This window comes from Podarcis liolepis (assembly GCF_965112155.1).
Source record: "Podarcis liolepis genome assembly, chromosome: 13".
Classification (NCBI taxonomy): Eukaryota; Metazoa; Chordata; class Lepidosauria; order Squamata; family Lacertidae; genus Podarcis; species Podarcis liolepis.
In genome coordinates, this window is record NC_139573.1 from 32,394,064 (window position 1) to 32,410,381 (window position 16,318).

Consider the following 16,318-nt stretch of genomic DNA (forward strand, 5'->3'; position numbering starts at 1 on the left):
TTTGCTTGCCTGTGGCTGTCATGATTGCAATGGCTCAAAAGAAATGGTGTCCAGCAGCTGTTAGGACTAGGCACCCGCCCAGAAGTGCCCTCCATTGGGAGATTAGTATCCTAGCACCTGAAGGCGAAGTACAATGGAGCTGCCAGACACGCTAAACCAGTCTCCCCACCCTGCTGCTCATGAACAGGATACCAAGAGAACTTAAAGACCATCCAGTGTGTTTACCTTAAGAAACAAGCCTCGGAGCCTCGGCACTTCTGCCCCTTTTTGTTTCCCATTACAAGATTTGCAGAATACACCCCTGTCTTTTGTTTTATAACAACTGCCTTCAGATCCTATGTGGCGTGGGTTTCCAAACGCAGTCCTACTGTTTTTGGCAGCTATTTTGCCCAAGTCCCTTTGGAAGCTCTGGGCTGCTTGCCTATCTTTTGGCTTTAACAGCTGCACGAGTTCTCTCAGGGAGAAACGTTGTCCTGCTGAAGTTTTGCCTGTTGTGCACATTTTAGGGTACGGGAGCCTTTACATCAGCCAAGGCTGTTATATAGCGTGTTATATAGGAGCCACGCTTGAGGCCAAGGAACAATTATAAAATAAATTTCTAGAGGAGTAACCATGTGCACCTGCAGTGCAAATGCAGCAAACAGTCATTTGGCATCATATTTATTGTGCCAAACGCTTTCATGGGGTAGAGTCCACTTTATCCAATGCCTCTGGATCCACAAAAGCTTGTGCTACAATAAAATCCGTTTGTTTCAAAGGAACCGCAAGACACTGTTGCATGAAAGCCAAAGACACTCCAGTTATGCAAAATATTCCCTCAGAAAGTAGGGGAATTGACAGGGCTTCATTAAAGCTGAAGATCAACCTTGGAATCTGAAAGCTATAAATCTCTGGTGATGCGGAAGTTGGATCTGAGTCTGGCAGCAGCATTATAACAGGTACTCCACATGTGCTCAGAAGCACTTTCCCCCCAATATTGTAGGGCTGCCACTGCCAGCTCCAATTTAGCTCAGCCTTTAAGGGTTCCAAAGCTGAACCAAAAATAATAGACACCATCTGCTTTGTGTGTATATATTAGGACTAATTTCTTCTTTGTTAAATATACACATAACATTTTGTTAATAAAGACAAAGCAGGGGCTTAATGCAAACAGACCAGGCTCTTTCTACCCTCTTTCCATGGTCAGTCTTAGAGTGCCAAGCACCAATTGTTTAATGGCTATTTTAATCCAAAGCAGTAGCTATAGCAGTTCCAGCAAAGGCACATTCCCATAGCTCAGTGGTAGAGCATCTGCCTTGCATGAAAACGTCCCAGGTTCTATCCTTGATCTCTCCAAGCAGAGCTGGGTGAAGCCACTGGCTGAAATCCTGGAAAGCCGCCGCCTGTCAAGTGTGCTGAGCTGGCGCAAGAGACGGGGGTGCCAACAGGTCTCCTTGCCAAGGGCGCGAGGCAACCCAGGAGCGCTTCTGCGTAGAGGGGCTCCTGTCCAAACGCAACAAGGCTGGCTTACACCACATTTTGACGCGGTTACACATGGCCATCTAAAAAGCGGGAAGCGGGAGAACCCGCAAGGCCACCAAGTCCAGAGTCCGGCATTACCTAACTGCCCCCTCCCCCGCCGCCCCCAACCTCGGGCGCGCACGAGGAAGGCGGGGAAGGGGCTGGCCCTTCCGCAGACGCGCACAGGCAGACGCGCGCCCACCCTCCCCGGCGATGACGCACTTGGATCTGAGTAACTTTTTAGGCGAGCCGCCGGTCCGTCCTGAGCACTCGGTTCTCTCTTGGTCAGCGTGAAACAATGGCAGGAAGAAGCGGTCGCCTCGCCGTCCGTGGTTTGGTGGAGATGGGCTCCCGCCCACGATGCTCAAAAGGAGCCGGGTAAGAGAGGGGGCTGATTGGAGAAGGGAGGTTTTGGAGATCAGGGGATCCGGCTTCTTCTCCGCCGTTTCTGCCTTCTCCCCAAATGCTTGCGCCCGCCGTCGGGGGGACCAGCCTTGCCCAAAGGCGCAAACTTTCTGCCCGGAGAGCTTTTGGGCTGCTGAGCGCCCGTCATAGAGACAACTTCTGAATTACAGAATCATAGGAAGGGACCCAACTCCCTGCAATACAGGAATCTTTTGCCCAAAGTGCAAGATTAAGAGTCTCATGCTCTACTGACTGAGCTATTTGAATACAGTAGTAGTTTTAATGTTAATAGCAATATTCGAGTATATGTCTGTGGTTTCTTTAAAAAGGCGGATACTCTGCCTTTTCCTATCAAGAAGCTGCAGGTGGCTAACCATGGAATTTAACCATTTAAAATATCAATTACAGCACACACAAAATAAAATAGAAGTTAAACACTAAAAGCAGCAGCTGAAGTATATACACGGCATGGAATCCTGCCAAAATTAGGCTGTAACAGACCTAATTGGGAATAAGCTGAACTGAACTCATTGGGGTTTACTTCTCTGTATATAGGTTCTATGCATAGGTTTCAGCTGTTAAGGTCCCATTTAAGTGAATGGACCTTACCATAACATTTTAGCAGAGATGTTTTAAATCATTCCAACTATTATTAAATGAATAATACTTAAAGTGAATTATGTAGTATCAATAAAAATAATGCATTCTCTTTGATTGTGTTTATTATTAGTGATTGATTAATTAAAATAGGGTTTAATCCTTCCAAAATATAACATCCTGAATTCCCATGGATTTCAGTGAGGGAGTAACATTATAGTCAGTCACAACTGTCCCATTAAGAACAATAGGTTGTGCAGCCAGTTTAATTTGGAAGTAGCAAGTCCAGTTGAGTTTCATGGGACTTAACACCTAGATATGTAGGGGTACCGTGTCCTGTCCCGCTGCTGGAGGCAAACTGCCCTGCCCTGCTCCTGCCACCATACCTGTTGCTACCAGTGCTGCTTTCCCTGCTGCCCTGCTGCTTCTGCTGCTGGCGGAGAAGTGGTGCCAACACAGCGGTGCCAATTTTGGTCATTTTTGGCCAAAATCAGTGCTTCTTTGCCAGTGGAGGAGTGAGTGGGGCAGGCAAGGTTCCCCATAGGAGCTTGTGCTGCCTGAGGCAGCCGTCTCTGGCTACCTAATGGCAGAGCCGGCTCTGTAGCTAAGCATGCCTGGGATTGCAGCCTTAATGTTTCACTTGGGATGGCCTGTGCCCATATTAGAACGTGCCTTACTAATTAATAACAAAAGATCAGCACGAGAAAAAGCTGGATGTAGCTAGTTTGACCATTTCCCACCTTCCCCTTCTAGGTACTTCTAAGAAAGTGCTGATTTCTCAATAGTGGTAGCTTCTCATTTCCCCCTCTGGCTGAGAAATGGACACTCCCTTCTCCTTATAGATTCCCTTATTTGGTGCTTTCTTTCCTCTTTTGGTGCAGATTGCATCTGCCACCTTGCAGGCGCTTCAGCTCCAAAGGGGTTCTTGCCCCTTGCATCCTGAAAACCTGCTCCTCCCTGGCTTCAAAGTCAGCCACCAAACAGCAGAGCCGGCCCTTCCTGAGTCTGGCAGCCCCCCTGCTTGGTGCCAAGCGGATGGAGTATGCAGAAGTCCGTCAGCTCCCGTGAGTATGCCAAAAGAATGAGAGAAACGCCCACCTAGCTTAGTTCTAACCGAGAGTTGTAAAACTTTATCCAAGCTAAATTGCCAACATGGGTTTGCATGATGGAAGTGATCCTCCTTTAAAAAATAAATACATTTAAATTTCATGCTATAGAACAGGGATGTCTAACTTCCAAGAGACTGCAATCTACTCCCACTATAAAAAAATTGGAAGTGATCCACCCATTGGATTGGCCAAAGTTGTTGAGCTTTTTGGGGGGGAGGGGTCAGTCGCTCAGGATCACGTTATCAGTCAGGATCTACCAGCGGCACCTGTTGGACAGCCCTGCTATAGATGCCAGAAAACAACCACCAGTGATCTCTCCAATTATAAGAACAAACAGCTTGCATATAGACAACAGGCATGTCAGAGAACTCATCCCCCTGGCATCATAAAATCATACAGAAAAGAACCTAAAGGACATCTAGTCTAACCCGCCCACTCACACACACCCGCCGAGTGCAGGTTCTTCAGTGCTGGATGCTACTACAGTTCTTTACCATAGCTCAGTAGGAGAACATCTGCTTTGCATGCAGAAGGTCCTGGGTTCAATCCCCAGCATCTTCTGGTAGAGCTGGGAATGTGTCCTGCCTGAAATCTTGGACAGTCACTGTCAGTCAGTGTCTGCAATGCTGAGCTAGATGAGCAAATTGTCTGACTTGGCATAAGGTAGCTTCCCTGACAGATAACCATCCAGATTCTGCTTAAATATTTCTAGCAAAGTTGAGCCCAGCTTCTCCTGCAGCAGCTTGTTCCACTGTCGAACAGCTCTTACTGTTACAAAGTTTCGCCTAACATTTAGCTGAAATCTGCCTTCCTGTCATTTTCACCCATTGTTCCTAGCACTCTGCAGCAACACTTTTCTGTTTGATGGGAGTTGTGCATTGTGCTGTGTTTTTTACATGACTGGGGCACTACAGTCGGACTTGTAGTTCAGCAGAGAGGATTGCATCCTATGTTACTCCTTTGCAGAGCGGGACCCATTGAAATAGCTCTTCTCTGAGAACAACTTAGCTGACACTACTGCCTCAGGCCTCTGCTTGCTGCACTCTGCACATGACTCAGAAACACCCTCTTATTTTTTAGTTCACACATGCCAGAGATCAGAAACAGGCTCTGTGGTGATGCTTAGCTCAAGAAGAGCAGTTGTGTGTGTGTGTGTGTGTGTGTGAAAGAAAGAAAGAAAGAAAGAAAGAAAGAAAGAAAGAAAGAAAGAAAGCCATGTTCCTTATACAGCCTTTGTGCTTTGCCACTTCCCACCACTCCAGGCTGATCATTCTCTCTCATTGTCTTTTCACCTCCTTCTCCTGCAGGTATTCCATTGAGCAGATCTACAATACGGTGGCAGATGTGGGCAGCTACAAGTTGTTTGTGCCCTGGTGCACTGGCTCCCGCATCATTTCCCATCGCAACGGGTTCCTGCAGGCTGAACTGGAAGTGGGATTCCCTCCTGTGGTAGAGCGCTACTCCTCCGACATATCCTTGGTGCCTCACCATCAGATCCGGGTAAGGAAGCATTGGAGGATGGGGCTTATGCTTCGGGTGTTCCCTTGGATGACCTTGCTGGCGAGGTTTTGTGCGCTCGTGTTTTGTCACTGGTCACTTTATAAACCAAGGGATTGAATTATATCCCCTTGCAGAAGCCACACTCACTCACCTGGAATGTTTTATCGCAGGATCCCAGCCATTTGTGAGCTGGCAGGGCTAGCCAGGGATGGGGGGAGCCTTCAGCCATCCAGTTCCGCTGAACCACAACTACCATTCTCCCTGACCATTAGCAGAAATCTGAGAAATGCTTACAATCTTAATTTATTTGGGCTAAAGGTTCATCTGTGTCAAGTGGGGTTGTTTTAGTTGTCAAGGCTACCTGCACTGAACTCTGAAAACTGTTAATCCAAGCAAACACACTGAGTTATTCTTTCTTAGTAACTTGTGGTCCAGGATTATGATTTCCGGAATTTGCCGGGTGAAAGCTATTGCCATCAAACCAGTTTTAATCCGGTTTCAGTTTTATGATGTAGCAGCTCCTTGACTCACTTCCCCTCTCTGGCACATGCTTCCTTCACATTGCGATAAATAACACCCAGGGAGAAATGATGTCAGTGGACACTGGAAACTTCAAAAAGTTAATTCATCAGAGCAAAGAGTCCTGTTGCTCCCAACACAGGGCCTTTTGGAACTCGCTGGTGTGAGGGCCTGCAGTGTTGAAACTATAGATGTGGAGATTTCTGTTATCTCCACCTATGTGACCTGGGATTGCAAAAGAGTGTTTCAAGGAGAGGCAGGCAGACCTAGCTGGGTTTGTGTTCTCATCAGAGGAGAGAGCCCTAGAGATGTATAGTGTTCTTGTAATTTTATTTACAGATATATTGGTTGGTTATAAAGAAAGCAAGGAACATATACACTCAGAGAGCAGCAGATCCACTGTCCACATTTCCAGAAAGGGGGAGAGATGGGCACCCATTGTGCTGTGCTTTCATCTCACAAGACTGCTTTCTCAGCTTCTGACTCTGGCTATGTACACACCATACACTTAAAGCCCAAAGTGCGTGGCTTCCAGGAAAGAATCATGGCAACTGCAGTTTTGTTAAGGATGCTGGGAATGGTAGCACAGTATGCAAATTCCCAGGACTCATGTTGGTGCAGAATGTGATTTAATTGTATGGTGTATATGTGGCCAGAGGTTCATTACAAACTGCAACACTGTGTTGTTTTTAAAAATGTATACACACCCACCCACACACCCACTCCCACCAGGCATGGGCACTGGCAGGGTGGGAAAATGTGCCCCTCCAGAGATAGATGGACTCCCAACTCCCATCAGCCATAGCCAGTATGTTCAGTGAATCGGGCTGATGGGAGTTGTGGTCCAACGGCATCAGGATGACTATAGTTTCCACATTTTTTATGTTAAGGTGAGAAATGAGGCTGCCCATGCTACCTCACTCCAGAATATAATTTATCTTTCTCTATCACTACCTGGAACAGTTCCATCTGTAGAAACACAGTTTCTCATTTGACCACATTCTTGTGCTACTGAATTCTGGACACAGTATCAAATTCTGTGCTCAGGTTGAATCGTAGTAAACTGCATATAACTCTGGTTGTTTGTTATAATATTTCAATTTGGTGTAAAGACTGCATACTAAAGCCATGGATAAGGCTCATGCACTGCACTTTGGGTGTGCTGACCCCTGTGATTTCCCCAAATGCGCGAAACTCAGCCGCAGAGTTTGTCCCAATTCCTACCTGTCTAGGATAAATGAAAACTTGCAACAGTGGGTGTGTTGAACTCACGGCAGTGCGCTTTGGGGTATTTGAACTGATTTCAAAACTGTGAGCACTAACCCTGTGCTGTTTTCTCTACCCTTCAGGTTGTGAGTAATGACGGACGGTTGTTTCAGCATCTGGAAACACTGTGGCAGTTTGAACCAGGACGTCCAGGGCAGCAGGACAGCAGCTGCACGCTCAAGTTTTACGTAAGTGCCCTTTGTATGCCAGCTCCTGGCGAGGGTGTGACTTGCAAGGCCAATAGGATGTGTGCTAAGAGTTGGCAAAGTCCCGTTTCATCATAGGTTCAAAGATTACGCTGGAGGATTTATTGCAGCTTTGTCAATATGGGTCATTAATTGATTAGGTACTTCTACAGTTGCCTTTTTATAAAAAAGTATTGATTGCCTTTCATAAGCAGAGATGTGTCAACTAGGAGTCTTATTCAGCTACTTGTGCAATTTTCAGTATTTGGGCCTACACATTCACCCACATATCTTCACAACCACAAGAAGTAGAAACCTGCTTAAAAACAACAACTCCTCCTCTTGATGTTCTCGCTAATTTAAATTCTGCATGCAGAAATGCAAAATACAGCCCTAAATTTGAAGAATCAAATTTTACTCATTTGCCACATAAATTGTCTCCAATGCCCAAGAGTGATGCTGCATTGAGGAAAATTAAAATAGACCTAGCTGCCTGTTGGAGCACTAGGCCAATTTCCCTCCTCCCAAGTAGACCCCAAGGCAGGTATTGGGCCCTGACAGCTGCCCAAGGTTGCCAGATGTGGCTGCTCACCTTGGCATAGTAATACCGCAATACCCTGCAAGTGTCCCAGAAAAAACGGGGCACCCCATTGTTTCTTGCAAGAGAACGGCAGCCATTTTGGATGCCACAATCTCGCACGATTTCACTCCACAATTCCACCCTCAAGCGCTTTTTGTGGGGGGTATGTTTTTGGGCACTGTCCCCCCAAAGCACTTTTTTTCAGGGGAAAATAATGGCGTGGAATTGTGCGAGATCACGGCATCCAAAATGGCCACCATTCTCTCACAGGAAAAAATGGGAGCATGGCATCCCTAAAGATTGTGTGCCGGATTTTGCTATCAAGGTGTTGGAGGGTATGTAATACTCCTCTTCTCCCCTCTCCTCCCAATGTATCAGTGTATTAATTGTTTTTATCTCCCTCCCAGGTCTCCTTTGAATTCAAGTCAGTTCTGCATTCCCAACTGGCTAACCTCTTCTTTGACGAGGTAGCCAAGCGGATGGTGTCAGCCTTTGAGCAACGGTTGAAGAAACTGTACAGTCCACAGGCTGCAGTCCAACCACACAAGGCAGTTTGCTGCACGTGATGAATAGCCTCATATGTACTGAAGTATGGGGCATCTTTCCTGGTCTACAGAACATTCCTCTTTACCATCATGCCTGGATATCTCTTACTTTTTAAGGACGTTGCTTTGTGTTTTTAATATATATATATATATATATATATATATATATATATATATATATATATAATAACACTATACCATGATTCTCATATCTCATAGCAGTTGTATACAACAAAGCTGCCAACATAAATATATATAGTTTAGCAATGCATATTCAGTGACAAGATAATATGGAAGGACATTGCTTTATTTATGCCTATTTAACTCGCAAAACCCTTGGAATACATTATTTCATTAATGATATTATTTTATTGAGAGTTTTATCATAATTTATTTTATATTTAATTCTGGTGGTCTTCAGTCCTTACCTCAAAGGACACTTCTGTCAATGATTGACAAATGCAAATGTACGGAATTTTGTTAAGAGAGAGATATATATTTATTTAATGGCAATTCTATAAAAAAAATCCCACTGGGGTTTTTTTTTAAAACCGTGGTGCTTTATTTATTTTATTTTAAATGCCAATAAAACTTGAATACTTACAACACTTCCCAAGCCCCAATTCTTCTTTTACTTTCTGAAAACCTTTTAGCACAAACCACTGGAACGTTTTTTCATCCTAAGCCTTCCTGCTACAACACAGGTTCTCCAGGGTTCTGTGAGGAACAGTTCTAGGATAGGTCAAAAGCTCCTGGGAAAAGCTAGCTTCTAGGAAGTGGGTCAAGGAGCAGCAGGGACGTGCGTTTTGCTTCCTGCATTAGCACACAGTGGGAACAGGCTGGAATGTGTGAGCTGACCAGGAAGCTGAGTAACCGTACAAAAATCTTGATGACAGAAGAGCTCTTGCCCTTTTCCTGTTTTCTTCCTCAGCCTTGATGCCCTTTGACTATCCTGTAAACACATGCAAGTTTGTTACTGCATTAAGAACTGGAAAAGAATACTGAGAATAAGAGAAGCACTTATAATTTCTAATAAGTTGAAGAAACTCAAGTTCCATTGGAATCCCTTGCTCCAGGGGTGGGGAACCTTTGTCCCTAGATGTTGCTTAACAAATTTAATAAGCAATAATAAGACCTATAACTCCCATCAGGCCCAGTCAAGGGTGGCAATGGGCAGGGAGGATGGGAGTTATAGTTCAGCAACAGCTGGAGGGGTGAAGGTTCCCTACATCTGCCTTACTCCTAGGACTGTGAGAATATAGAGATGTCTGCAAACAAGACTTGACAGCTGCCAACATTAACCTTGCTGTGGGAATCCCTTGCAGACAACCACAGTGCCTGCAGAGAGGCGGTCAGGTCATGCATCCATAGCAGTGAGCATAGAGGAATGACCGCTGGTAGGAACACAGACGAAACGTCATGGTGCATTTGCAGCAGCACAACTGGACGCCTTCATCTGCCCCAGCTGCAACAAAACAAGTCTTCCCATATCAGTCTCTACAGCTATAGCAGGCACTGTAACCTTCCAACAGTTTGACTTCACTCCTAAAGGCGCACTCATTCTCCTGAGACAGGCAGGTGCCAACGAGATGTCACTAAGCAGTTAAAACAAGGAGCTAGGATTGACTGCCAGAAAGCAGCCTGGCATGATGAAATCTGACTTTCCTCTTCTGCACTCTGCCCTGTCACAGGTCTTTGTACCTGATGTGGCTGGAACACTGAATTGCTGACAGGGTTGGCTTCTTAATCAACAGAGATGACGCCCAAGAAGTTGGCATTCCGCCGAGTGGCAGAACTGTTCTAAGGACATCGAAGGCTGTGCCTTTGGACAGCAAGCCCTGTGGACTTTGATGCCAGCAAACCTCATTATGCTCACACAAGCAAATTTAGCTATGAAACAAACCTAGCTATTCCTTCTATTTCTCAAATCCAGTGGTGAGTGCCAAGCATGATATAACTAAAATGTCACCACCCAAGAAGAGGGAGGTCACTGCCTGCTTGGGTGGGGGTGGAATCTCAAAGGTATTCAGAATTATAAAAAAAAAATTAATTTCTATTTTAAAAAAAAGTTTAATTAAGGATAAAGAAATGGGGGTGGAGGGACAGACAGTGGCAAATTCCCAGCCATTGAAACATACCTGCACATACATGTACCACATGCTTGATTCGTTCAGTAGGTTTCTGTATATGAAACCCTGTATATGAAGATCTCTCCTTTCTTCAGCATAACTGTGGGTGGGAATGGAGATCAGCTTTCTGCACAAAATCTTCTTTGTGGGTGCCATCACAGTATGGAGGGTTCTTGGTGTATTTGCAGCCACAAAGCCAGGCCTCTTTTGCCTCCTCCAGTTTGAATCTCAGGGGAGAGATTTCCGGGGCACATCTATTATGGGACCCGTCACAGAATGGCTGCCGTAGCAAAACAAAAGTAAGAGTTTTTAAAAAACACAAAACAACCCCCTCGCTCACAGCCATCACACTGCCAATGGAGTTTCCATTACAGTTTTGGTGTTGATCCATCAGAGTCCTAGCAGATCAGTTGGGACTGTGTAAATAAAACCAGTGGTACTTTGGTTGGGCTGAGGCAATGATTTCTGAAACCTCTCTGTTCTTGGAAACCATGTTCCCATAGATACAAGAACTGCAGCATTTTATTTATTTCACAAGATTTTTATACAGAGGGAAATCTGGAAGGACTACAGGTGGTTTACCTGCTTTTGGCTGTGACCGCAGGCACACCATGCATAACGCTTCCCTGCTGCTAAGACCACCGGAAAGGGTTGTTTGGCTGCAATCACTGGCCGGACTGAAGATGCTGAAGCAGTTGAACAGATCCTTATCTGCAATGTGATCAGGGTGGGGTGGGAGTGGTGGAAAGAATGAAGATTATTAAAGGGAAAGGGCAGCAGGCTTAGTGAACAGGCTTACTGCAGTCAGCAGCTGGCCACCAGCAAACATCCCTGCAGCCTCATTTCCCAGGGCACAGGTGGAATTAAAGGCATTGTGGGGAACCCTATCTTGGCATGCAGAAGATGACAGAAGCAGGAAGAAGCTCAAGCTCTTCCTGTATCTGGACCCAAATCGACTCCACGAGGTGGAGATGCACAAGTTTCATTTCTGCACACAACATGCTGCAGAAAGCAGGACACACACTTGTCGTTTTGCTACAGCTCTTATAATGATCAGCTAGGAAGGTAATGGTTCAGTAAGCCTAATGGAAGAGTTGCCACCAGGTGGCAGTTCAGAGAAGGTCAAAGGCTACTGGTCATTTAGCAGAACAGATGGGTTAATCCCAAGTGCATTTCGGTCATCTGGTTTTTGCTATATACAAGTCCACCTTCTGGCACACACAGGTTTCGACTGATCAACGTATTTGTGTTTCCCGGGTCAAAACGACTAATGAAAATGTGATCAGGGTGGGAGTGCTGATGAGTTTTGGCTTGTCCCATGGCTCACTTCCTTGAGTCTTAAGAATTATTTCATCAGCAGTTTGGCCTTTCTGCTCTTAATGTGCCACTGTGAAGGCTGATCACTGTGGGTGTTTCTGTGCTTTATGGGTGAACACGAGGAGAGCCCTGCTGGAACAAGCCAAAGGCCCCTCTAGTCCAGGATTCTGCTCTCACAAGGGCCAACCAGATGCCTATGGGAAGCCCAGAAGCAGCACAATAGTACAGCATGTACTCACAGGCATGTTACCTTTGCCATTGGAGGCAGTAGATACCCATCATGGTTAGTAGCCGCTGGCCTGGCTTGTAGCAAGGAGAAGACCAGAACTCATTGGTTTGCGGGTTTCCGCTGCCCCCAACTCTATTACAGTCATAACTCAGGATGAATATGCTTCAGGGTAAGCACTTTTGGGTTGCGCGCCGCGGCGACCCGGAAGTAACAGAATGTGTTACTTCGTTTTGTTGCTCGCGCATGCGCAGATGCTCAAAATGACGTCGCGCGCATGCGCGGAAGCGGCGAAATGTGACCCATGCATGCACAGTCGTGTGTTACGTTTGCTTCAGGATGCGAATGGGGTTCCGGAACGGATCCCGTTCACATCCAGAGGTACCACTGTATACAAATAATGTTATCTATACTCATATAAGTAGTTTAATATTAGTCATGGCTTTTGTTTTATTTCATAAAATGTATACTGTACACTGCTTGATTGTAGAAAAAATAAATTCCCCCAAAGCTGATGATAAAAAGACAATAATTTTTTTTTAATTACAACTCTACTTCAAAACATACAAAAGTTAAAATACTAAAATAGATTAAAATTAGTTCAACTTTCTAAGCAAAGAATACAGTGAAAGCACCTGCCTGATCTCAACGTGAGGCAGGGAGCTCCAAAGTGTAGGTGCCGCCACAGTAAACGACTTTATTCTTACAAATGCGGAATGGGTCGAGCCAGCACATGTGGGGCAAGGTTTTTGCCCAAAGAATAATAGAAACTGTAGACTGCTAAGGGACAGGCAATTCCCAGGATTGGTGAGGGGCATGAAAATTTGCTTAAAATCTCTACCGCAAATACACACATAAGCGTGATTCGTCCCGTCCCCCGCTCTAAACTTAGTTGCGTCCATCATCAGGAATACTAACGGAGCGTGCTCTGCCTTCCCAATACGAGCAGAGAGACTCAACCCGTGTCTCAACTGATGCACGTGCGAATTCGGGAGCAGAAGTCGCTCGGGCTACGGGCTCAATCGACCCCACGCCCAGAGGTCAAGGTGCCGCTGGCTTCTGCGGGGCTTTGACCCCGAACAAGGAATCGCCCTTGGGTGCAAAAGCAACGCGCGTGCAAACGACGCCCAGACTCCACCGGCTCGGCGCGCTTGTGAAGCCGCCTGCCGACTCCCGAGGCTCCCGCGGCGGCGGCGCTCACCTGGGGGGAGGCGAGCCGGCGGAAGAAGGAGCCAGCCGCGCTCGAGAGGGCAGCGCCGGCTCCGCGCAGCGCAGGCATCGCTCGCAGCTGAGAGGCGCCAGCGGAACTCCGCCCCTGTGGAAGGGGTCACCTTCTCTCGCGGTCCCCCGCGCCAAGGCACCAGCCCCACCGGAAGCCGCAGGTGTTTCTGTTTCCGCCCCGCCGGCAGCCCCTGAACCGGCGACGAAAGGTTCCTAGCTGGCTCTTGCGGGAGCTCGAAGGCCGGGGAGGGAGGGGAGAGGCGGGTGACCTTTTGCCCTGGGGCTGCGCTTTGGAGAGACAGACAGAAAGACTCAAAGCGCCGCAGAACTCGTCGACCATTGCATTTGCTCAGTCTACTTCCTTGCAGGGAGGAGCACCGGTTGCTAAAAAATAAAAATAAGAAGCAACGAATGGCCGGCGAATGGCCATATTTCGTGGGATGTTAGCATCCAAATGCATACGTAAAAGGGTGAATTTCAAAGAGCTGTGGAACTATGACGTCATACGCTCTGTGGCAGTTATGGCAGTTTGTTCAGTTATGGCAGTTAGCAGTTACGTTGTGTTGTGCAGGCACGGCCGCCAAGAATGGGGGGAGGGAGCCAAGCACATACACCCAATTCCAAATGAGAGGGCTGCCCCCCCAAATTTCTGCACCCACAGGGTGTCCACACACATGTCAGCATGCTCTGCCGTGTGCACGCTGATGTCAGCGCACTGACATCATGCAGCCCTGAGTCCCCTGTATCACGGAGGCAAGGCAGCACACGTGTGTGTTGCCGTCTGCCTCAGTCTGGAGTCCTATTAACAACTTAATAATATATAATATAATATATAATAATATAATAATAATTTATTATTTATACCCCGCCCATCTGGCTGAGTTTCCCCAGCCACTCTGGGCAGCTTCCAATCAAGTGTTAAAAACAATACAGCATTAAATATTAAAAACTTCCCTAAACAGGGCTGCCTTCAAAAAAGAAGATAGCTGCTTAAGTCCCGCCCACCTGCATTTTATATTTTATAATTGTATACTGTATAATCTGCAAGTGCAAGCACACAAAGTAAATGTTATATGTCATTTAAACTTAAAAAAAGAGTTGTCTTGCATAGTTTTTATAGGAGGGATAAGAAAACTAATTAAAGAGTCAAACAACCCAGGGCTGTCTTCCGCAAATGGGAACTAGAGTTTAATTTCCACATATTTAGCATCTACAAGCGGCAAAGCCCTTCGCAGAACAAATGGGGCTGCTGGCTTGACACGGGGCCTCATGGTTTTAAAACAGGCAGAGAACACATCTCTGCCTTGTGGGGCCGCATGCTGTTTAGTGGGTGGAAGCAGGAGCAAAACTGAGGAGCCTCGAGGGAGAAGGTTCAGGTTTACCAGAAGCAAGTTTCTTAGGACTTGCTGGATTTTGCAAGAATTGGATACCAGAAATTAGGGGGAAAGCAAAACCCCTTTACAACACAAAAGCCCTAACTACGCTACTGTGCCACAGGCAGCAGAATCCAAGGAATGCCTCCATGGGTGTCTCTCTCCCAGTGAGAATAAGAAGCTGCAGTGGCTTCCCGTGAGATCTTGTGAGACCCTCACAAGATCTCATGGAGGCCTCCAGGGGCCTCTGCATAATCTTGAGGGGCTTTTGTGGGATCTCACCAGAAGCCTCGGCCATGTGACCCTGATAAGCAGGGCTTTGTTGGGCGCAACAAGTGGGGAGCAAAAGGCACACCGAACGGCACCTTCCCATTTTGCCTCAGGTGGCAAAAAGGGTCAACCTGTCCTGTCAAACAAGAGGCATTGTCACAGTTTGAGAGTACATCCCAGCCAGGCAAAAGCACTCCAGGGAGGTTTGGGACAAGGCTAGTGGGGAGAGAGAGCTGAGGGCCAGAAAGAGACACCTGGAGGTCCGCATTTGTTCTCTGGGCCTGAAGTTCCTCAACCCAGCTGAAAAAGGCTTCTGGATGGTTTTACATTTTTTACAGTTTATCAAAATGAGAATGGGGTGGGGAGGCAGTGTTGGTAATCAGTCTTCCTTCAGAGCTCCTTGCTGCAGCTTCCACACTTTGCAGTGCATTTCCCCATCTTATTGCAAAAAAGTCTGGTTTTTGACAATTGCAAGTTTGTTGTGCGGAGCTCCAATAAACTTTAATTGTGTGACCTGGATTTGCTCAAATACAATTGTGATACAAATATATTTTATTCTGCCTTTTACAGGACAGGAATGAAAGGAGGGGAGTTAGCAAAAGTGGAAGCAAAGGGTAAGTAAGCAGCACTTGGGCATTTGAGATTTCCCTGTTGCTGTTAATCCCATTCCAACCCCTGTGAATTTTCTCATAGGAAAAAGTAAATGTTTTACGTTTAAACTCATGCTTTCCCCAAGTGAGAAGTGTCTCTTTGTTAAAACACCATAAAAAAACCTAACGCATCTGGCCTGCCCCCCAAACTCAGTACAGATTTCTTTTATATATACCGTAATAGAAAAAGTACACACACCTGCTTGTTTTACTATGCTGCTTTCCCCCACAGCTAAATATTAATAGGAATGTTCCAAATTCAAATGTTGGCCAACATTTCAAATTCAGTTTAACATCCATCCCTGATGTTTTGCAGAGAGGGGATTTGCCCTCAACTAATTTGCAAATCTGCCACCTGTTCTTTGTGCCTCTTTGGCATCTGCATATTCATGATTTTGTAACTTCTGTAACTGCATCAGACACACTGCAATCTCAGCTGCAGTAGAGCATATTTTTGAAGTGTGGCTGTCAACATCATTTCTGGCATAGTCTGACGTTACCAAAACCCAAAGGCAGAAATAAAAAATTTATGGGAAAATGTGCTAATTAAAATTCAGATTTTTTTTTAAGGCTCATAGTTATTTACAATTTAGAAATCTCTCCTTTGTCATCATATCCAGCCAAACCATGCCTAGAACATGCATGTGCTCTGATTTAGATTGGCTTATTCAAACCCCATTGCCTTGGAATACCATTGCACCTGTTTAGGTAAACCAGCTCAAATCCTGTGCAGACACATCAAACATTATTCCCAGGGAAAGGCACTTCTGGGATTTTTTGCTGCAGGTACCCAAATAACTTGACCAGTCTTGACTTGCAGGGGATTTGCTGTTCTGCCTCAGACAGCAAAATCTCTAGCTGTCGGCCCAACAAACAGCTTGGTCATGTACTGTTTTTGTGATATTTCCAGCAAAATCCTATGTCTC

General features: G+C 46.1%; 2 protein-coding genes across 2 annotated transcripts; one reads left to right on the plus strand and one right to left on the minus strand.

Annotated features, from left to right (window-relative positions):
* Window positions 1–599: 599 nt before the first annotated feature.
* LOC310690751 (coenzyme Q-binding protein COQ10 homolog B, mitochondrial-like) lies at window positions 600–8,817 on the plus strand. The gene is made up of 5 exons (XM_083470284.1): window positions 600–1,878; window positions 3,384–3,566; window positions 4,919–5,111; window positions 6,980–7,084; window positions 8,069–8,817. Exons 1-5 carry the CDS (start codon window positions 1,799–1,801, stop codon window positions 8,225–8,227), a joined length of 720 nt encoding a protein of 239 aa, XP_083326410.1. The 5' UTR covers window positions 600–1,798; the 3' UTR covers window positions 8,228–8,817.
* On the minus strand, window positions 8,745–13,240 carry CISD3 (CDGSH iron sulfur domain 3). The gene is made up of 4 exons (XM_083470375.1): window positions 13,080–13,240; window positions 10,918–11,046; window positions 10,345–10,615; window positions 8,745–9,158 (listed from the first exon to the last, which is right to left on the minus strand). The coding sequence occupies exons 1-3, from the start codon at window positions 13,155–13,157 to the stop codon at window positions 10,427–10,429; spliced, it is 396 nt and encodes a 131-aa protein (XP_083326501.1). The 5' UTR covers window positions 13,158–13,240; the 3' UTR covers window positions 8,745–9,158; window positions 10,345–10,426.
* Between the last annotated feature and the right edge of the window lie 3,078 nt (window positions 13,241–16,318).

What these genes read in the sequence shown, in the direction of transcription:
- LOC310690751 (XM_083470284.1), top strand. Translation starts at nt 1,799, where the DNA reads ATGGCAGGAAGAAGCGGTCGCCTCGCCGTCCGTGGTTTGGTGGAGATG. An exon ending in CGATGCTCAAAAGGAGCCGG is followed by an intron (nt 1,879 to 3,383) that starts GTAAGAGAGGGG and finishes CTTTTGGTGCAG; the next exon opens with ATTGCATCTGCCACCTTGCA. An exon ending in GCAGAAGTCCGTCAGCTCCC is followed by an intron (nt 3,567 to 4,918) that starts GTGAGTATGCCA and finishes CTTCTCCTGCAG; the next exon opens with GTATTCCATTGAGCAGATCT.
- CISD3 (XM_083470375.1), bottom strand. Translation starts at nt 13,157, where the DNA reads ATGCCTGCGCTGCGCGGAGCCGGCGCTGCCCTCTCGAGCGCGGCTGGC. An exon ending in GCCGGCTCGCCTCCCCCCAG is followed by an intron (nt 11,047 to 13,079) that starts GTGAGCGCCGCC and finishes ATCACATTGCAG; the next exon opens with ATAAGGATCTGTTCAACTGC. An exon ending in GCGGTCACAGCCAAAAGCAG is followed by an intron (nt 10,616 to 10,917) that starts GTAAACCACCTG and finishes TTGCTACGGCAG; the next exon opens with CCATTCTGTGACGGGTCCCA.